The sequence below is a fragment of the Cariama cristata genome, unplaced genomic scaffold (genome assembly GCF_000690535.1).
Source record: "Cariama cristata isolate BGI_N322 unplaced genomic scaffold, ASM69053v1 scaffold2585, whole genome shotgun sequence".
Taxonomy (NCBI): Eukaryota; Metazoa; Chordata; class Aves; order Cariamiformes; family Cariamidae; genus Cariama; species Cariama cristata.
This window is the reverse complement of record NW_009616785.1, coordinates 1-22833: the sequence shown is the minus strand read 5'-3', so window position 1 is coordinate 22833 and position 22833 is coordinate 1. Positions and strand designations below refer to the sequence as shown.

The 22833-nt window shown below is 36.2% G+C and overlaps 1 protein-coding gene across 1 annotated transcript in view; it reads right to left on the bottom strand.

Moving 5' to 3' along the window:
• Positions 1-21268, bottom strand: part of AK5 (adenylate kinase 5) — a 91103-nt gene extending 69835 nt beyond the window's left edge. The window contains exons 1-5 of the mRNA XM_009700285.1: positions 21085-21268; positions 19955-20122; positions 13626-13795; positions 13396-13509; positions 2547-2738 (exon numbers count right to left, since the gene is read on the bottom strand). Of these exons, the coding sequence (XP_009698587.1) occupies positions 2547-2738; positions 13396-13509; positions 13626-13795; positions 19955-20122; positions 21085-21253 (813 nt within the window). The 5' untranslated portion in view covers positions 21254-21268. The remainder of the gene's footprint in view (positions 1-2546; positions 2739-13395; positions 13510-13625; positions 13796-19954; positions 20123-21084) is intronic.
• Positions 21269-22833: the final 1565 nt, after the last annotated feature.

The window sequence follows — 22833 nt, the reverse complement described above, 5'->3', positions numbered from 1 at the left end:
TTCTAAGAAAACTGTCTTTTCCACTGATGGAAGGCTATGAAAAATTATGAGATTTTTTTTTTTTCAAAACCAAAAGAAAGCTCAAGTTCATTAGCGAAGAAGACAATGGGATCAAAGACTTCTGGAGTAAGAAAATATCTGTTATTGCCATTGATGTTTGCTTAAAGGAACAGGACAGGGAGTTGGCAGAGATTTGCTTAGATTTCCCATTGGACAAATGAGTTTCCAACAAAGCGAACATTTGAAAAGAAATAACGTTGTCAGAAGAATGTCAAAACTCTATAGATAATGCTGATCTATAAATTCCTAAGAAAAGGAACAAATGGTGACAAAATAACCATTTTTTGAAAACACTAGTTTAAAATTTACAACTTGCTCTGGTAGTACGTAGTTTTCTATGTGGACTTGACATATGTTTCTTCTGTTTCAAGGTTATGTGGTTTTAGAAAATGCCCTTTTGTAGAAATTTTCAGTTGTTTACTTGCTCTGGAGTGTGCATGCTTAATCTCTTCTTATTACTCCTTTCCCAGCTACTCCTTTTTCTCATTTATCCCCCACCACTTTAGTTGCCTTAGGCAACTGCAAAATGTTATCTTCCATATGCAATTAAATCCTATGGAAATGAGGTCTGCCGTATATATTCCTTATCATCTACAGAAAGGGATCCTTTTATCCACTGGCCATGAAATTACTCATGCATCTAACTCTCAGGGCTTAGCTTTACTAATGCATCCAGGTTTTGCAACAAGGGAAATGCAACTGCACTGTAGCAGTTCTAATGACAGGTGAAAACAGAGTCTCCCTCCCAAAGCCTAATTCTCTTCACTCTACACCAATGTAAATCTAGAGTAATTTCTAGATCTCTGTGAAATATCAACACACTTTGAGTAGATACCATATAGATAAGGAATAAATTAAAAACTTGCAGGTTTGTTTAATATTAAAGACTTTTCTGACACATTGCCAAGTCAGTATTTTCTGCATATGCTGTTTCCTTGTCCTGTAGTGGACAGTAATATAATGTTCACATGCCATGTTACCATTTCAATACCCATCACAAACATCCGTTTTCTTCAAAAAGAAAAGAGGTATCTAAGGTGAACATTGCAATTTAAATTATCTTTAGAACTCACAAGAAAAAGTAGAAGATGAAACCTCCATAGGAAAAACATCTTCTGTTTTACAGGTCTCATCACAGAAAAGGAATTCTATCCAGATGCCCACATGCTTTATCTACAAAGGCACATTCTCCCTGAAGAGCTAAGTATGCTTTCTATAGGAGGAGCACTTGTAAAGGCTGTAGAAATGTCACAAAATACACACTTCCTCAATACTGAAGAACAACTTCCAAGAATTCCAGTCCTCTCATCCTTCCAGAGTTAATCAAAATCCTCAAACAGAACAGATACTCTCTGGAGAAAACAATGTAATAATTTCCTGGGATTTTCATTTTGAAATTCAGAAAGATGTTGAAGTGCATTATTAAGGCTACCAACATCCTTAGATGACTTTGCAATTACGGGTGCTTTGGCCCATCATGAATCTGACCAGCATATAGAATGAGTCACACTTGCCGTGAGGAGAACGTGCCAACGTGAGCTACCTAGGTTATTTAGGCTATCAAAAGAAACAAAATAGGCCATCTGTACTCTCATGGTACCATATGTGGCACCAAGTTCTGTGTGCTATTACAGCCAGACACAGTCTGTAATTTAGAACATGTCAATTCAACCATTGTCAACTGTTCCTTGAATTCATCATAGTTAAGCACTTAAATACCTCAGTACTTGCTAGCCCTACTTCCATAAAGTACTTCTGGCTTTATTTATGAATGCACCTTTTGGTATGTTATGTGCTTAGAGACAGTCTCTCTTTTCCCAAATATTGCAGAAATCACTATACTTACTGATATCCAAGTGGTGTATTTACAATGTAATTTTCTTGTCATCAACATTTTTATCTGAAACATTAAAGCTTGTAGGAGACCAAATAATAAGGTATATTAAACCATGATAAGATAATCTAAGGACTTTTTATTTACTGGAGTCAGTCATCAGCCAAATGTATTTATTCCTTGAAGAACCTGTATTGATTTAATCCAACTGTGAAGATATGCTTTCTGTTAGAATGTAATTTTTTTCTGCTTTCCTCCCCTCTCAAGACAACCATCCAAAAAGTAGACAACTATTTGCAAGGGATGAAACTGCTGGCACTAGAATAGCAACCAGTGTTTCAAAGCAAGCTCTTCTTTCATGCAAATAATTTCTGAACAAAGAGTATGCAACTAGTTGGTGAAGCAAATTATACTTGCAGCAAAGAACTGACATGGTGCTTACCATGTCATCTACACGCACATGAATTTTGCTCTGTGTTACTGCATTTTGCAGAAAATACTCTCTCAGCAAACCGAAAGTTTGCTTTCAGTAACCATGGTGTATACCTAAACCATAATTCGATTCATCTAGCCTATCTTAAAGCAAAAGGTCTAAGACGCCAAGTATAACCACAACAATTAACGTTTCAGAGGTAGATACTAAAGGACTTACTGTGATTATTAGCCCTTTTTCCTGGAAATATTTAACCAGTGGGACAGCATTCTGCTTGAAATTCATTAGTCGTCTTTGAGTGGCTTTCAGGTTATCATCAGGTCTCCCTTGCTGTTCAGCACGCTTCAGTAACCTTTCTTTCAGCCTTTGACTGGAACATGCCAGAAACACCACCAAATCTGGGGTACAGATCTGTGGAAAGAGAAATTCAAGAAGTCTGTGATTAAATTGACTACCCAGCACTAGAGGACTCAGCAATTCCGTTATTAGGTGAGGCTCAGATATGCTACAATTGCAAAAGTTGGAACTTTATGAAGTAATTAATTTTCTGTTGGGTTTTTTTTAAGGAAATTTGTAGGCTTAAGGAGGGGCTTATTTATCTTATGTGAAGTTTAGTCAATTTGTTTCACCTGAAATGTTAAGGAAAAAGTTTAATGAAAAATTTTTATGTCACTCCAGAAACCTTCTCTAGACTATGTTCATAATTTACATTACTATAAAGTTCCCTAGCTAAAATTAAAATCTTTAAAACCAGCAAAATATAATTGTCTCATATTCTGCAGGAAAATTGTTGTATGGTTTCTATCTAAAAAACTTTTAAGTAAGGTGGTATTTGAAATCCAGCAGCCACTATGAAGCTACATTGTAGATGATTGGAGACATGAGGACACAAACTACAAACCAAACCCCCAAAATACAAATTCTGGTAATTTTTAATGAGTATCTATTAGATTGAAACAATTAATCTTGTAATCTATTTTTTTAAAGTAGCTGCCAGTGGGAGAGAAGCTCTCTCCTACCTCTAACACATGTACCTCAATGTCGACAAAAAGAGAGTAATTTTCCTCCCCTTTTCAGACTATTTTAAATACATATTGATGGAGTTATTCTGTCCTTTCATGGGATGAATTAATTAGTTAATTTTACTACCATATAAGAGCTGTAAGGCATATAATTATTCACATGAAAGGCTATGAAAGTAAGTTTCTGTGTTCGACTTTCATGCAATATGGACATTATTAAAAGTAGCTCTGTTAAATTAAGGTTGCTTCATTAGCAGTAGAAGCATAATGAAGAATTCAGGAATTTAAAGAGCACACAGTAGTAAAGAAATCCAAAGTATGACACAGATAGATTCTGAAAGAAAATGCTACAGATTTCAAAGCCTTTTAGGTTATGGAGCACTATCTCATGAATGGAATGGCTGATGCACATTGCAGGGGACTGAGCAGAGAGACATCTCAAGTTCCAGCGTGGATATTCAGCTGACTGGAGCTTCCTAACATACATTACACAGGGACTCAGAAATTATAACTGCAAATCAGGGATCTAATAAAGTGAAGGACAAAAGGAGTTTATACAAGCGAGTAGTTTTATTTAGTCTTTCCATTTCTGTGGATCCTAACGATAGTGAGGAATGATGGTAAGAAATCTTTAGACGCTCCAAGCTGTAGCTGGCTGCCTCCTCACTTTTAACGCTCACTCCCAAGCATCTTCAGGACTAGCATCTACCACATACTCAGGTATGTGAAGTCATACCAGACCTTCTCGAATATAGGAGATACACAAGCTTTTGTGTATCACATAATTTCACATATATCATCAAACCTTACAAAGAGTCATTAGAATAAATAGATTGCTCATTAAATTATTAGTCCTAAAAGAAAAACAGAAAGGAGACAAAGGGAAGGTCTCCTGTTTCACACAAACATGAAAGTGCAGCTTTCCACAGTCAATCTGTTAATAAACTATGGCTGAGTAAGTGCAGCCCCACAGCAAGGGAAGGATGTGAATGCCACCATGACACCATCAGGTGTGCAGGTTCTCATCTGCTTAGTTCCCACAAACTGCACTGGCTTCAGAAGCCAGTTCCTTTTTAAGAAAATGGGAAAGCATCCCCTGGGCCCATTTTTTTTTTCCTCATTGTAAAATGAAGTTAATAATGAGGTATAACGCAGTAATTACTGTGGAAAATTAATTAATTAGCTTTTAATTATTTCCTATTGCTTTTTCAAATGGAAAGTTCTCTATAGGAGCTGAGTACTGTTGTTCTTAATTTTTTGACTAGGAACAGCAACAATACAAAAGACAGTATGAGAATCCCACGTACTAAAGCTATTTTTTTTGATACTCTGGCTTTTGTAATTTGAAATACATTTGACTCACAGAAATCAAATGTCAATGAAAACAATGGTTTAAAATGCTGAGTTCAAGAAGCCTAGTTTCAAATGAAGTATTGTCTAAAAGGTTTTTGGAAGTGGAAAAAAAAAAAAAGTAATTCAAGCATATTTGAGGTAGGAATACAAAGCAGATTCTGATTATGTGATGTCTCTATGAATTCATCTTCTACCTGCAGAATATGCATCTTTATCATCAGAAAGTAGCTGAAAACCATTTAATAACCACAAGCCTCTGCTTGTTTTAGATGCACAAAAGGGTAACATCTCTTCTATATCCATAGGTATACAGACCTAATAGTGCTTAATGTATTTCTCCTACATGCATTTACAACCTTCAGGTAAACCCTTGAAATGTATGGATATTTCACTCTTCTTTTCATGAACCACTCTGCTTCTACTTACCTTAACTGCACCTGCCTGCAAGACATGCTTATAAATACTTATAATGCTTAAAAATAAGTTGGTATGTAACAGGCTAGTGTGAACATACGGACTCTGGGATTACTTCTCTAGAAACATGTCTAGTTCTCCTATATAACTATGAGTACAAATTGCTTTTTTTCTAACAAAGGAAAAGTCTTTTTTATGACTCATTTGAAAACAAACCTATTTTTCAAACTCAGAACTAACTGTTGTTGAGTTTTATGACTAGGGAATAAGTTTTATTCTGAGATTCAGCTTGCAGAAAAGGTGTACAGAACCAGCACAGACAGAAGAACTAGATTCCTTCATGCTAATTTCCCATAGCACTCTCATCTTGTGCTGAAGGCAGAGGGTCTTATTCATGTCCAGAAATGCATGTGAGGAAGGACTGTGGGGTTCAGGGAAGTGAATTTGACTACTTACTGACTGGAACTCAGCAGAAGGCTGAATCTTTGCCTATGGCAACTGACAGGTTTCCAGTTATTCACAACCTTCTGAATTTTAAATGAGACAAAGAGTGTATGGCATCAACTCACAATAAAGCTGGGGGGTACATCCTCTCATTTTTTAAAACAGTATTTACTAGTAAGTAAATCCTCTCTTTAGGTCTGAATCTCCTTCCTAAACTGGAACAAGGAGTAAATGGAGAGTAATTCCACGCAAGTCGCTGGTGTTATTGACATAAAGCAGTAGCAGTATAAGTGGAAAGATGCTCTCTTCTCTCTTGGGATATTTTCAACATCTTTTCTTGTTAGTGCCAGTAGTGTGGTTGTTGGCTAGAAATTAGATGCTTACACTGTCTCTCATTATTCCTCATTAGGCAAAAGATGAAAATGCTCTGTTTTTAGTTCATGGTATGTTCTACTAGAAACTCCTGAGAAAACTTAACTGACAGCTCATGAACAATTGTCATTAATTTAACAGTGCATTTTATTCTAATTGGCAAAGGTTACTGGCAAGCTAGTTTATGTCCATTGTATGGGTGCTCTCCCTTGTAGTTACTGATCTGCTTTTTACAGTTCCATCTCGACTGGGTTACTAGACTGCATAGTTTTTTATTGTTTTAGAAAAGCAAAATCATGAATCGTGTTGTCAAAGAATGAATCCTACTGATAGAATTTTTTCTGGTAACTGCTTTTGAACTGTATTTACACTGTCCAAGAAATAACTTCCAGCAAATTGCCCAGACTACATAATTAGGCCCTTAATAATTGACTGAGAGAGGCCAGTGTCTTTAGGGAGAACTGATTCAGGTTTTCACCTCTGTAGGGTACCTAGTTGATAGGAATCCCCATCTGTAAACACTAATGCTAATGCTACAAAGGTCTAAGCAAACCTCTGGTTCAGAACTGCTCAGCAGGCACCTCTATCCACTCTGAATTCAGAACATCAGGTCCTCTCCTGAGGATTAAGGATCAGCAATGGATGAGCTCTCCTTTGGCTAATTTGGCTAGCAGAGAAGAGTCCTTGCCCAGAAAAAGAGGAAACCTGAGGTCTGGGGTGTCTTGCCCAGCAGAAAATTAAGCCACTGCTTGCCTTTCCCAGGAGAGTGCTCTAGCTTCCAGGTGAGAAGACAGACAATGGTAAGACCATTCCACAGGCTTCCTCCTCAGGCTTAGTTTTAAGAAAGGAATGTAAAACTCACAGGGCCAAAGAGAATGAAGGAGAGGAACCACAGCAATGCAGACTGCTGATGTGCTAGCCCTCCCACTCCTCATACAGATGATAGGTACATATATCCAGTAGGGGACTGTACCTGAGGCTTATCAGCCTGCAACAATGAAGTGGAGATTTGGGAGAAGGGAGATAAGAAGTTGAGGAGGGAATGAAATGAAGGAGACACATAGGCCATGATATAGAAAACATACCTTTACCAGAACAAAAATCTATTGCAAAGAACAGATCCTTTCCCCTTAAGAAGATTCACAGAAAGGTTGCATTCGTTTTCCTAGTTGTTCTGCAGTCCACACTCTTGGCCAGTAACAGAGCAGGTTTTCTATGAGAAGCTCTCTGTAGAGCATGAGCTTGGCAGTTGGAACGCCACAGGTCAGCTGGCCACAAACACCTATGTCAAATTTTCAGGGGACTGCGGACTTCGAGGAATATTACAGCTGTCCTTAGCCTGTGAGGCTGTGAGAGGACAAGTCAGTTTTTCCCAGTCTGTTTATTATTTAAATTAATATTTTACTTCTTCAAATATAGTCTTGTCACCCAGGCCATATAACACAAAAATATTTTTAGGATAATTTCTACAAAAATAGTCCTTCTGTTTTATCAAGGAATTAAATTATATTCAGTCATGAATATTCATTAATTCTAATATCTGTTCCACATTTCATTTCACTATTAACAAAATTTAAAATTAATATATTTTAAGCAAATTTCATCTGTACTTATTCTATTGAAACTAACAAAGTTAATGTTGGTGAGGGAATTACTGAAATCAGAAGGAAAGTTATGCATGAATGACTGAAAGTGGGAAAAAAAACACCCAAACCAAAGCAGTAACTGAAATTAACTGGAAAATACTGAAGTGAGAAATTGTTTCTCCTGGGAAGGGTAAAAACTTATTGCCATGTGAGAGATTACACACAAAGTCAAACGGCAGTTTCTTCTTCACAAGTCATTTGAGTTCAATACAGAAGTCAGAGGCATGTCATTACTGGAATGTGTTACTAGAGAGGAAGATATTTAGCATGCTTGAGCATGCTGGTACTGTAGGTGACTTGCTGAATTTCAAGCTGACAGGTTAACGGTAAATAAACCATTTTCTCCTTGGCATTTTCAAATGTGTGCTTGGAATCTAAACGCCTTTCTACTATTTGCACTCAGCAGAGATCATGGATACCTTAGAAATTTGTGGTTTATGATAGCTTTATGCCTAGGCTCAAACTGAAGGGCTAAATAAATCAATATTAAATCTGTGCTACTACACAGAAGGATTTCAAAATTATAAAAATCCAGAAATTATCATATATTTAAAACAAATATATAAACTGGAAGTTCTACTTGCTTTTAAGACATTAAAATCATGTTTTCATTTCTTCTCCACAACCATGACTGCTTGGAACCTTCGTTTAAAGTGAGAGCTGAGATTCTCATAGTCACATGACTTCAGGGCTTTATTGAAAGTACCCTTATCAAAAGTGTTGGCAGTATTGACTCTGCTTTCTGGAATTAAGAAATGGGAGAGCCAGGATTTGGCAACAATCCAAAACTTCCAATGAGAGGTTATATGTCAGGTATTCAGTTTTCAGTGAGAAAAATACAGGCTTTAGTTCAATGCAGATAAGAAGTTACCAAAGAAAACTGAGAGAAACTCAGAGAAAACTGCAGTGCTCATGGCTATGAGTTCTCACAGGCTGCAATGAGTCTGCAATGACCATTTAGAAATGAAGTTGGTGTAAGTAAATGACCAGAATGGCAAAGTTGCTGCTGGGTGGCAAGCACTGCTGAAAATCTGAAAACATCACTGATGCCATCTTAAAGACTTCTATCTTGCTCAATAGATAGGAACAGCGGTATTAACAAAACTCAATAAAGGAGAGGGGAAAAAAGCTTTAATTCAAATGTAAAATTCCTCAGATGTGTAAAGTGCTTTTTAATCCACTTATTCCAGATTGACATTATTGCTTGGAAGCAGTGTTTGTTACTTCTGGTTTCTAGACCTGAGCAGAGACAGAAATACTGTGAGTGTTGCAAATGATACACTGCTTTATCTCAGGCACTTTAGTCATTGAGATGCAATGTGTTTTAATACAATTCTGCCTAGCAACACATTCAGAACTTACTGTCCAGATGAGAGTCTGGAAACATAATAAGGAAGAAATCGTCATCTTTTAGCTATACCTATGTTTGGGAATGCTGGCATAAGTTGGTTTGCTTTGACTCATTTACTAAAAATAACATTTTTTCCCAGAGAAAAGTTTAGCTTCTGGGTTACTCAAAGGGATAAAAATGTGCTGGTAATACCAAGAGCAATTACAAGCAGAGTTCAACAAGAATTCATTAACATTGTGTACTTCTATACTAGAACATTATGCAGGACAGGTACTGTAACTAGAGTTCAGACACACATGTATCCATTTGATTTTTTCACAAAATGAAGAGATCATCAAAGCTCAAATAGTGTCAAGTCTCAGTAACAGCTATGTGAGCCATAAAATGAAGGAATTACTTTAGCATAAATAATTTATTGCATTAAAGATGTCTGCAAACACAGCACAGTTAGATTTTACACATGCTTGCAAGAGAAACCATGCACCTTAGCTGACCTTTTCCTTTTCCACTACTAATATGGTGAACCATTTCCGATATAAATTAGTTTATCTTTACAATAACTCGGCACAGTTCTTACTGGTGAATGCCATGTAATAATATATACAAAAAGGTCCAGTAAACAGCATTCAGGGAACTACAGAGCTAGTGTTCAGGAGCAAGACAGATTTTATGCCCTTTGTGCCTTGCCTTTCAGTTGTTCATCACCTACTTTCCACAACAAGCACTAGTGGAGAAAGGGGAGATGGCGTGGCTTAGACCAAAAACCGCACAGGCTCTCTCCTGGTCCACCTTTCACTGACCACTGTGGCCAGCTCACAACTAGTTCAAGTTTTGACTTCCTCGCCCTTTATGTGACATTGGGTCCAGATACTTTCTTGACCCCACTGCATCATGCTCCATAAAGAGGAACAGTGTACGGGTAACAAAACAATATGGACTTCTTATGATCAATAAAGACCAGACATGCTTTCTTGAACTATAATGATGTTAGGTTTTTGTAGCCTGTTTTGTTTCTAAACATCCTATTTTCCTCACATTTGTTCAGTCTCTGTTCCAGCCTTACCTACTCTCTCAATATCCTGTATTACTTGTCTCTATTTCCATGCAGTTTAATAATAACTTGTCCTTCACATTCTCCCCCCACAATTTATTTTCAGTATTACTACATATATTCTTGGAGTTTGTTTCTGTCTGTGTAAACAATGGCAAAGGAGAAAGGCTATACAGTGGAAAACACCACTTTTAAAATGAATGCTTCTTTGCTTATTTTAAGCTTCCATGGGATTACAGATGAATATGCATTCCAACATATTCAAATGACAAAGGATAAATGAACAGTCACCCTTGTTTCTGCTGCTCATTCCTCCCATTGGCATCTACTCTATATCCTATATGGCTAAAAGAACTGAGAAAGCCAGCATATTCTATTTACCCTTATACAAACTTCCCATCATTATTTTAATTTACATCATAAAATCCAAAAGTTTTCTAGCTGCTTTATGGAACAAAAAATAATGTAAATTCACTGTTTGAAAGCACACAATTGCATTTTAGCACCCTTGTAATCAAAACAATTAACAGTTGTGAAGGAATCATGAATGAGGGAAAACAGTTAAATAAAAAGGAACTCCTACTTTAAGCATCTTTTGGCAGTTCCCCTAAATGCAACCTTTACAATGGCTTGTGTCATACAACCTTTTCTGCTGTTTTCAGGTACATAAGCATGCAATGGTTTCAAAGGGACCATCTCTAAGAAGAAGTATTCACCTATGACAAAATCGGTGATAACAATAGGAATTAGTTCTTACTCAGAACTTTTTATCAACAGATCTCAGTGTTCTACAGGGGATGTCTTTGTAAGAATAAGGCATATGTATTACAGACTAATGTGATTTGATTATTTGCATTTTGTGGGATTTCACCATTTTCTTCAGAAGGATATTCAGTGCTTATTATGTCTTCTAATTATAAAGTCTTACTGTTTAATCAAAACTTTCTTTTAATCAGTTCTCATCTTGTCACTTTTGGCTAATGGGAACAGTTCTGTTCTGTTCTACACACTGCTACCAAGAAAGTTATAACATTTCTAAGCTGTGGAAAACACCTGTAGCGTCTTTAATTGCAGACCTACACAAATTATCACAACAGTTAATTACTGAATTCTCCACAACTCAATTGCACTTCCCATTGAGGAATCTCTGAGTGCCTTAAAAATGTTAGCATGTTTAATGTAAATAACCTGACATGCCATGGATTACTGTCAGCCTCATCCTGTGAAGGAAGATGGGTACCACATCTGCTGATAGTCGCCTTTCCTTACCACAAGACCTTCCTACTTATGTGTGTAGCATTATGGCTTACTAAACAGAGAATTTTAAAGAAATAACAAGTATATTTTATTTCTTGAAAATGTAAATCAAAGATAAGACACCAAATACATCCTGCTGGATTAAACAGATGTTGTATGTTGAAATATGTACATCCTTTGTACATTTATTTCCATGGCCTTAGATATGCCCATATAAGAGGTCAGTTGCAAAGAAAGGTGAAAAAAGGAGAGCCTAAACAGACCAAATTTTCTTTCCTATGCTCCTATAAAAGCCCTATGATTCCTTCTTTCCTTTCCTATATTTATTTTAGAACAGATAAGATTGAAAGGTGGCCCTATATCAAGTGCTCTGGGATTTTCTAAGTGACTCAGATAGCCATCTATCTTTCAGGCAGAATCAGGCCTTGAGGAGTATGATTTAGCAAATAGCATTAGACTGAAAATGAAGGAACTCTCTGAGAATATAGTCAGGTCTAAAATGACTAAATACATCCTCTCTTTTCTCTAAAAAAAACCCCAAAACAATCTACAGCATCCTTGAAGCAATAGCACATACTAAAAGGGAGCCAGTTAGGATTTCTATCATTTGTCATTCTATCAGTCTTTTTTCCATGTAGTTTTCTATAGTCAACATGAGCTAACTAGGCTGGCAGAGGGGAATATTTCAAGTTAAATGAGGGAATACTATAAAAGCATATAGAATGGTGCAAAGGGAGGGTTCAAACATATATGAAACATAGTGTCCATCTTTCTCCCCTTCTACAGCACAGTGCTGCCCGAGCTTTTTCTATTACCTCCTGGACTCCACTTCTTAGTGGTATTACTACCAGACCCTATGATGGGTGCTCAAGTGTTGTTTAACCAGTTTTCCTTTGTAAAAAGAGGATCTGACCCTAGGATAACTCAAAGCACTTAATTAAACTCCTGTCAGTTCTTCCAATTTCACATCCCCCATTCTTTCATCAAACACAACAATAGCACAAAATTATAGCCCCAAGAAATGCACTTAAGTCACAGTATTATACAATATACTGGACGAAAAAATGAGGCAAGGAAATGACCATTAAGCCTAAATTTCTGCTGTTTCATTTATGAAATATTAAATCTTCTCTTTTGTTAATTATAAGGAGATAGAGCTGGCAGTCATTGCTTATTTTCTGTAATACCTATTTTGTCCGTTTCCTTTAATTTCCTCAATTCAGGCTTCTAAATTTTGCCCAGAATTATACCTTACAAAAGCACACTAATGACATGCCTCATTAGCTGCTTTCTTTTGTTACTTCTGTCTTGGCAATGCCACTTAGAATTTAAAGTACAGTACACCAGCAATTGTGAAGGACTTTGAAACCCACTGTATGAAGAGCGCTCTAGAAAGCTGGCACTGAAACTGCAACCTTTACTTGTGACCATAACTGTTATGTTAACAGCGCTTGATCAGAAAATTACATAAGCTGTTCGTTTTTCCACTGAATTTAAGTATTTTTAGATTAGTTTAAAATACACACATGAAAACAACATGTGAATAAAACTCGGGAATACAGTTTTAGCTGTCTAAACCTTAGAATTGTAGTTTAGAATAACCAAAATTACCCATATTTCTAAGAAAAGAGCATCATTTCTGGTTTACAAAAAGTTGCAAAACATGGGTAGTTTTAACCCTTGTTTTATTCCAGTCTTTTCAATGCACTGTAATAAACTTGACATTAAAAGCTTTGTGAAGATATGCATTGATTTAAGTATGTTTCTCTTAATGTATATTAAATTGAACAAATAGATATGGAAATGTGTTCCCCCTTTCTAAATCATTAAGATACAAAAAATATTAATTGTTAGATTTGATGTTATTTTCTTCTTCATCTTGACAGGATTTTCATTACTGAGACAAGAGGCTTGGATTATTGGCTACATTATCACATTGTCTTTTTACAAAATATTCTGTCTTCAAACAGGATGCAATATACGTAAACCGAAAGAATAACCTTTCATTCATCTGTAATTATGTACTTGCAAAGATTTAAAGAGCAATGCTCAGTTAGAAATAACATCTAGTCTATCTTGAAATCTGACTGATGATTTCAAGAAGCTTAACTGTTGTAGAGATGTGTAAGTTATTTTAAGAATAAAAACAATCTCTTACTTGGTCCTCAAAGGAGATTGCCTGGGCAACATCTCTGGGAAATCCATCAATCACTATACCCTCTTCATCAGGGATCTGCATTAATCTCTGCTTTATCTCAGTTATGGTTGTTTCCTTTCACAGAGAAAAGAAGTTATTTATTTATATTGTAAAGGTTTTCTTGATGGTGCACATTAATACTGCATGCACAAATCCTTTGAAAGTAAGTATTAACACAGGATAAACTGTACCTGAGGTGCCAGTTCTCCAGTAGTAATTATTTTGGCAATTAGACTCCATTTTCTGTTGCTGCTTGTGCTGTGGATCTTCTTTCTTAACAATTCACCAACTGATATGTAGTTAAATCCATAACGTTCTGCTATTTTCAGACTCTGTGTTCCTTTACCACTTCCTGGGCCACCTATTGTTAATTATAAGCAAAACGTTACATTAACCTTTCATCTGAAGTACCCAATCACATGTGAAATCTTTGCTATCGGCACCAATTTTCTAACTATTATTAGGGCAAATCTTGCAGTTGCGTGACTTGTTACCAGCCATTAGAAACAGGTCTCATCTACCTGATCATAAAGGTAACAGCTTGTAAAATGAAGTAAAAAAAAGAATACAAATCCACTTGCGAATTCAAAATAAACACACTCTTTTAGGCTTGACCTCATTCTAAAGCTGTTCGTGGAAAGGATTTTTTCTTGATTTGTAGTAGAGGAACAGACAAATGAACTGGTCCTTTCTTGAGCTCTGTGAATCCAAAGATAGAGCCAGATAGTCTGAAGCATATTCATGTCAGAAAGAATCATACTTGGCTAAATAAGCCAATTAAATCAATGGACTAATCATGAAGTGGAACTAAAATCTGCTCCTAAATATGCCTGCATGAGTTTGTGAGGTTTTCTAATTTTAAAATACAGAAAAATATTAAATAATTAGCTGTGATGTTTCCATAGCAATTTGGTACAAGGCCTTTTATTGAACCACACATGCTTCTGGTATTGATGTTTGAAGTATCTGATAAAGAAGTAATTTGATAGGTTCAGCTTGCTGGACAACTTGAAGAATAAAGAGACCCTTCAATATAGCACAGGCAGAATAGGTATCAAAATCACAGAATGCAGCCACATTACATAGCAGGGAATGCTGAAGTGAAGGTCAGCTGGACAGCAGAAGCAAGAATGCATGTAAAAAAAATCAGACTATGTCTGAAATAAAAAGACACATTATGATGTGAAGAACAGAGAAACTGGAATTCAGTACGTAAAAATAGGGAATTGTTTTGATAAAAAAGCTGTTTATATATAGAAAAGTGTATGTTACTGAATAGCATAACAAAGCAAAACCAAAGCAAATTTTTTAATATTAATTCCCAACACTAAGTAGCTATATTTTGAGGAATTGTGTGCGAGGCCATTGAATTTTATTTCAACAGACAAAGAATTAAGATTTATTAAAAATATAAAATACGTTTTCTATGAACTTTAAAAAATACAGCACTGCAATGAAAGTAAATATGAATACAATAAGCTTCTTGCTAGTAATCATATAACTCTTTCTTATATTACCTGTATTATTCCCATAAATAGCTTTTAGGCATTTGTATAATTAATACAGATTCGGCTGCAGGATAAGCTTTACAATATTTCTTGATATATGGCTATGACACACTCTGGGTAACCAGGTTCAAACCTGTGCCCCAATATTAGATGTCAGAGAGCTTTCAGTGTCACCAGTAGTCACTAGGAACTCTTCTGTACCCCTGATGCTGTGATGGTAACTCTCCACTTGGCCTTTGTAACTCAGATCGGGTCCCACTTGAAGAGAATGCACAGGGAAACTTGCATATTGTTAAGGTGTTCCCATACCCTGCCCACAGTTTAGTTATACCCTTGGGAAAAAAAAAAGGGTTTATCATTATCCAAATAGTTTAAATAACGTTTAAATCAAGCCAGGTTAAGATACATGCAAATACAAGCATTTATCTATAACATCTAACTTGTCAATACAGCTACAGATGTTCATATAACACGCAAGAAAAGGAAAGAAAAACTGTATCTTATCTCTGTACAGTAATATTACAACTGAAAAATAGTTTTCCCTCATTTAAGTTCACTTGCTGTTTCTCTCCTAAAAGACACATGCTTTCTCTCTTCTTTCAGCAGATTTTGCTAGGTTTTACAGCTATTCTTCAATTTCAGTTCTTCTAGGTGATCTAGATGAGCTTAGTTTTTTCAGCTTGAACTCTTTCTTTCATAGACATCTTAGCCATCCTCTTCATTAGAATAAGGTCTGTTTCCCTTTTATAGATATGCAAGCATCTGATATACCAGGAATCATCTCCTCCACTAAAGTGGCTACAAAGCAATTCTGCTTTGGCGCTCCCTGCTCCCTTTGATGGCACGCTCAGCTTTCCCCATGACAAATGCATTTCACTAAACCTTACATTGGGTTTCATTCCTGTATCAAAAACATACCTGATACAAATGTTCAAACAAGATAATTCCATGTAGTTTACAGTTTATTACAGGCTCCTGGTAATCTGGAATGATAGTAGGTTTGGAGTAACTGATTCCCAGTGTCTTCTTTTCTTATGTAGATGAAAACAACAGCACAAAGAAGTGCAGCAAATTGTTCGATGATTGCTGCCGGTTTGTATGGAGCAGATTTTGCCAGGTGAATGAATTGGATTATTACTCGTTACTGGAATGTCTGTTCACTCTGTGTAAAGATTTCCATAAGCAACACTCTCTCTATGTAAAGCCATACACTGCAGTGTAATGAGCATAACACATAAATAATGTATCTTATATATGTATGTATTTATATGTATGTGTAGCATTACTATGAATTTATGTGGCTTTATTTACTAGCAATAATCCTAGCTACTGGAAAAAGGCAGTGGTAGGTTGTGACTGTGCTTTGCGGAGCAAAGGGTTTATAAAACATACTGGAGCCAATGCTGTGCTTAATTCCTGCAGATACAAAACTTCCAAGGAAAGAAATTCAGTTTATTTCTTGGAGACTCAAGACAAGTTTGAAACAGACTATGTTGCACCCCAGAAACAATAAAGATGCAAAACATACATAGGTAACTTAGAAAATTAGAAACACAGAATTTGACAACAAGGAAAATAGTATCCACATTCCAGCAGAGATACAAAAGATGCCAGAAAAACAGAACTGTTACTTGAAAAAACATCAGTCTCCGCAAATCCATAAAATAGCTGAACAAAACTTTTTGAAACCAAGTAGATAGACTTTAGACTCCTGCCAGGGAGAGCTTTGCTTTGCCATTAAAGAGAAGCAGAAAAAAAAAACACCACCAAAAAGTGTAGTTTGACACTTCTTTCAATTTGAATTGCAAGCAGAAAAAAACTAATGAAGTATTTGCTTTAATGTTCATAAACGTCTCATACATTTTGTTTTTCTCGATCCAAAAATATCCCTTTATAGCAAGCTGGGATTATCCATTTACAATCTAAGGGGAAACATTCAGGTAATAAAATAAGAGAAAAGTGACAGGACAAAATTACTTCCCACAGCAAATCATTATAATTTATTGAACTGTGTATTCATTCCTGACTCTTTGATAAATCATACTGGCAAAATGTTCACAAGAAAGGAAAATCAAATCACTTTTCCATTTTTTTCACTTATTCTGAGATTATACATTATTCAAGAAAAGAGTGATTCTTTTACATATTTCTTAGAAGATGTCTAGACTAGGGAACATTTGTTGCATCTAAAATTATGTTTGCTAACTGGTTTCAAGTGAAGATTTGTATGCCCAAAAAGTTTTATTAAAGCAGTTGTTTTAATGTAGTTTTGTCAATGGAAGTTCAAAATTTCAATTTTGCTTATATTGCTGTAAATTCAAAATAAATTCATGTAATAATAAGATTTCTGAAACAACTTATGATTTCAAAACCTAACTGTGAACTGGATTTAACAAATCAACGGGCCAGCTGCCGGCTGACAGCACTGCCTTTGATCTACCCATTAAACTTTGATTATAAAAGAAAAACATGTTCTTTTAATATTAACTAATATTTTTAATCAAGTGCAGTTTAAAACATACTGAACTGAACTGAACTACTGAACTATGGGGCTAATGACACCAGGTAATTCATTTTTTAGGATCTTTGTATTCAGGCTGTATCAACAGTAAAAGTGTGTTTGTCAAAATATGTTAGGAAGCATATTTTTAAACACAATCTAGTTTCCTAGTGTTATAATGCCTTAGAAACTTAATTTTCCAGTGATTCAGATGGGTGCCATCCTGGCTGGTTCCATCTGATTTTTCTAAAATCCAATCACATACTCACTTTGCAGCTTTTAGCTTTACATTTAATCAGCAGACTTTTCTGCAAACACAGAAAAAGAACAAAACCCTCACCTTTATAAGTGGATTCTCTTTTGCCTTGGAACTATCTCGTTCATTGTAAGGGTGACAGATTTCACAAAGCAAAGAAGTTGTAAAAACCTTTATGGAAGCATTAAAAAGGTCTTGGGCTAATGCATTATTAAAGAAAAGTTCGCCTAATACGTGAAGCAGAAGACAGGTCTTTAACTTCTGTTCATTTCAGTCCCCAGCAATGAATGGGACCACTACCATCTGAGCTAGGCAGTATGGTTAGCTAGCACTAGTTAGACATAAATACCTTGCTTAAGGGAAGTTGTCACTGGCATTTTACGCAAACTGAAAAACATGCAACACATTTTTTGTGTACAATATTTGTCCTTTGAAATTAATAGTACACTTTTTTTCATTTTCTCTCTTTCATTCAGTATCTTAGTTATTCTTTTATTCTTTCCAGTGTGTGTTTTCATGTGCTTTCTCAATAGAAAGTTGAATTTGGGAGAAATTTTCTTGATACTGTACAAAATTGGACAATAGCTGCTAAGCTACATATAGTATTGTGTTTCTATCACATCACGCTGTAACAGACAGATTCAGAGAAACTCACTTGGAAAACGAACCCGAAATAGCCTTTGCGGAATGTTTACAATGTTCCCTACATAAATGGGGCAAAAGAAAAGCTCTGTAAAATCCATGGTCTGTTCACTATATGCAGGCATTCAAGGATTTCACTTCAAATACCCCTGCACTCAGTTCCAGAGGTAAAAGCCGATCCCTCTTTATCTCACGTAGATCAAACCTTCATTCATCACTCTGCTGCAATAGAGCTACATGGATTTCAATGCATTAAGAGCCTTCTGTGGTCACTGAAAAGGAGCCAGTTTTTCTCCTTTATGAAATGGAAGGTTAGCTAATTAATTAAGATGAAAGGCATATATTATTTCTCCATCTAACGCAAGCTTTATAGTTCAAAGGTGCCTGGAGAGATTTGCATGTTGAGATTTGTAATTCTGAAACAAAAGATTAAGAAAATTCAAATGCCTACGCAATTCTTTTGGCATACCACAAAAATTTAGAAAAATGCCTGGTTTTCTGTTTTTAATATATTCCAATACCACATTTCCGAGAACTGCTAGTTGCAGAGCCTAGAGGACATGCTGTTCTTAGAGATTCCACTCTATAATACAGACAAGATGTTTCTATTCTCTTTTACCATACTACATACTATTCTCTGTTATGGAAGCAATATCTCTCTTTAATATGAATAAGGCTTTATAGACTTAAAATGTGATTCTCCATCACCTGGCTCCTGTGCTGTACCTATTTAAAAAGTCCAGAGAATCAGAGAATTAGGCCTGGTGGTAAAATTTCAAAAGACACTATCCCAGATGACAAGGAACCCAATTCAAAGAACTTAAATTCAGAAACAGAATAAAACATTGATTTAGGCTTCAACTGTAGCTATTTCTTAATAAACAGTATGCTTGTCTGAGACTGGAAAGTTGCTTAGAAAGGACACTAAACAGCACACAGGAGAGAACTTGGGGAGAGAGCACAATTAACTAATGCTAACTAATTGCTCACTCTCCCTGAAGTTGGTACAGGATTCATTTGCTAAATAGATCTAGGGATTAATTTACCAATGCAATGGACTAGTGACTATGTACGTTCACTCCAGCTGGACATACTGATCAGTTTTCAAGGTTCTAAATATAGAGGACAACAGTTCCCTATCACCTTTTTGAGCTGGCTTACCAAATATTTTTAAATATCCTTTTTTGTGAGCAGCTTTGAGTAAATCTACGATAGCCTTTTAGTTCAGATTCAGAGCACACTTTGGAAGAGCACTTTGGTTCACATGGTGGAGCTGTCTTGAAATGCATGAGCCAGGTTTGGTTTAGATTAAATCAAACTGGCAGATGTGCTCTATAAGCAAACCATGAGCTCTCCAGCTGCTAACAGGCAACCAGTCTGCAGAACATGACCATAGGTGCTCACTGTAACCCCTAAAATGCTTACAGTTGGGATGCTATATCCTCAGGACTAACAATTTCACTTTCTGATACACTCTAATTGGGCTGCACCACTTGCTACGGCAGATGGAAAAAATGTATTTAAATACCTATAGCCATTCAACGTATTTGCAGTACAAATAAAAAGGCAAAGTAACAAAGATAAAACCTTGTCAAAATTACTCTGCCTTCATACCTATGACAAGGATAATTTTTGGTCGAGGTCTTGCAGGATCAAATACATCGTACTCCTCAATTAGCTCAGCAGTTTCAGAGAGGTCGGTGTCACTTTCTATCGAAAACTGTTGGATTGGAGGGAGTCGGTCATACCGTCGGTATGGGAAGTTAGAATTATCAGGCATCACTGTAAAATAGTAAGATAAACTGGGAATTGTGGAAATACACAGAAAACTCAAAATCTATTGTGCACACTGGTTTAAATAAGTATAATAAACAAAGTATAAATATCTCCTAATTTTACAATGTCCTTTCTGTTACTATATTAAATATTCCTTGCCTCTATTTAGCTGATCTATTAAATTGGAACCACTAGGAGTCAGTTTTCTTTGGTGTTTCTTTACAAGCACGTCAGCTTTTCTGTGAAAATCTGCCCATAGCATCCAGAGTTTGGCAGTGGCCTTTGAGAAGAAAAGAGCTGCATTGTGCAGATAACCTGCACTATTAAGTAGAACTCTTTTGGTGATACGTGGTGTACACAGACATAGAGATAGTATTCTTGCTAATTAGTTTAATGAAATGCTGGATGGCAAGGAAGAATAACTATAGCAACTGAAAGATGAGCTAATTACTCTCTGATAACATTACAAATAAAATAATTACAAGTATTGGTATGACATGCGCTTAGATTTTATGAGATGCACCTTTTTCTAAGAGTTTATAATTTACATTGTACTTAGTAAATTATCACATAAACTAGAAAAACAACCTAGTGTAACTGCATTGAAATTAGTATGTACATCATCCATAAGGATCAACTAAAAATATAAGCCAAGTGTACTGCATCAGCTTTGCCCCTATCTTGGCAAATGTTTTAGGTAGGATATGAGAAATCTCTCCACCAATGTGTTAAAAATTTACACAGTAAATCATTAGGATGATCACAATTTCCTCTCCTGCACAGCATCCACTACGGGAGGAAAAAAACAAATGCCAAAACGCAAGGAAACAGAATCCTTGGGTCCTTTGCCTAAGGAAAATCAGAATGAGGCATGATCTGCTATAGAAGGAAGTATAAAATAATTCAGTAGTGGATGTAAAACCACCCACAGTACAAGAAATACAACCATTTTATCTTTAATACATTACCATTCCTGAAAAAAGACCTCCTGGATTGTCCTCCATTGAGTGGAGGCAGGGTCTTCTTTTCTGGGCTGACAAAAGTGTCCCATTTCACTTTTTCTGACCCTCCAAGCTCTTTCACTTTCTGCAAACAGTTTTCCAAATATTCAATTGGGTCATCAGGTTTGTAACACATTAATCCATTCAACAGACTCTGCAACGTAAGATCAGAAATACATGCTATAATGATAGATGCCAGGAAAAAACAAGCACTTTTACTTTGAATTTTACTTTACACAGAAAAACCTCAAATTCCTTGTATATTCAGACTTTCCATTTCAAGCCAATGTGTGAGAGTGAGGCCTGCAAAAATCGTATGATTTCAGTTTGCCAATGTCACAAAAATGATTCAGAAAAGGAAGCTCATGGCTATGTCTTTATATTTGTCTGTTTGCACTGTAATAAGAACTGAAAATAGTAAAAGAGTTCCCTACATTTTTCTTAGAACTATCGCTGGCAAATACATACAGAGCAGTGCACAAGCTAGACAGCCCCCAAAATTACATATTCTGTGTAGCCTATTAGATCACTAAAATGTATCTTTTCCTTAAAGACCAGGGCACCCACAAGTATCTTACCCGTATTTTTGAGTCAACATTTACACAAATAATGAAAAAAAAAAATTTAAAATTCACAAGAAATACTCAGGTATCAACTTGATCAGTATTGGAAAAAAACCCCATACCCAAACTTCATAGGGGCTTCCAGATTTAATTGGCCAGAAATTCCCAGCCATTAGAAAACTCCTGTCTACAATATTCATTCTACACCCATCGTACCTATGTGCATTATGGGCAGCATGGAAGAAGGAATGCCAGGCCCTCCTCTGGCGCACAGTAATTGATTTTCCTTGACAAAGTGATACCTAAGTCATCACCTCACCTCTTCACAAGACAACTGCATCCAACCTTCTCTTAACAACAAATATCTTTCAGGATGATTTCTGTTCCTTTGTGCTTTTCCTAATTTTTGTGCAAATAAACTTGAGGGCCACAGTTGGTATTAATAATAAACATAAATATCTCCAATTCAGGATTTGCTCAGTTTTTTGTTAACTACTGTTTATATGGTAATTATTTACACACATTTGAATTTATTAAATAGGATATCATTTCTATGCATCTATGCCCTTATTACACTGCTTAAGCGATCACAGCAACTAGACATATATTTTTGCAGAAGATATGCACCAATCTTTAAAAATTACTAGCTCAAGCTTTGAGCCTTTACAGAAAAACAGTTTCGTCTGCATCTCTTGGTAAACCATTCACATTCTAAATGTGTTAGTAAAATATTAGCACGGTCTATGTCCTGTAATTTTCAAATACATTAAAAAATGTCTAGCTTCAGAACAGGCCAGGAAAAATACGTATGTGTCTGTCTGTGTGTTTTATATAGATGGCAGGAAGTCTGATTCGGAAAAAAAAATAATAATCCACATTACACAGAGAAGTAATTATCAACCATTAGCAGCAGGCAACTTGTAGGAAGCTAAACAAAAGCTCACTGAACAGTTGTGGGTTTTTTCTTCTCCCATACCGATGAAAATCTGGAGAAAACCTGAAAGATAACCCCCGCCTGAATTCCTCGGCAGAGCGGTCCCCGGGGTCCGTTGCCCTGCGGACACGCAAGTTCGCTCCCTCCCCAGGCGGCTGAAGGAGGGCAGACCTGGCTGAAGGTGGGCAAAGGCGGCCGCCCGCAGCGCCGCGGAGGGGT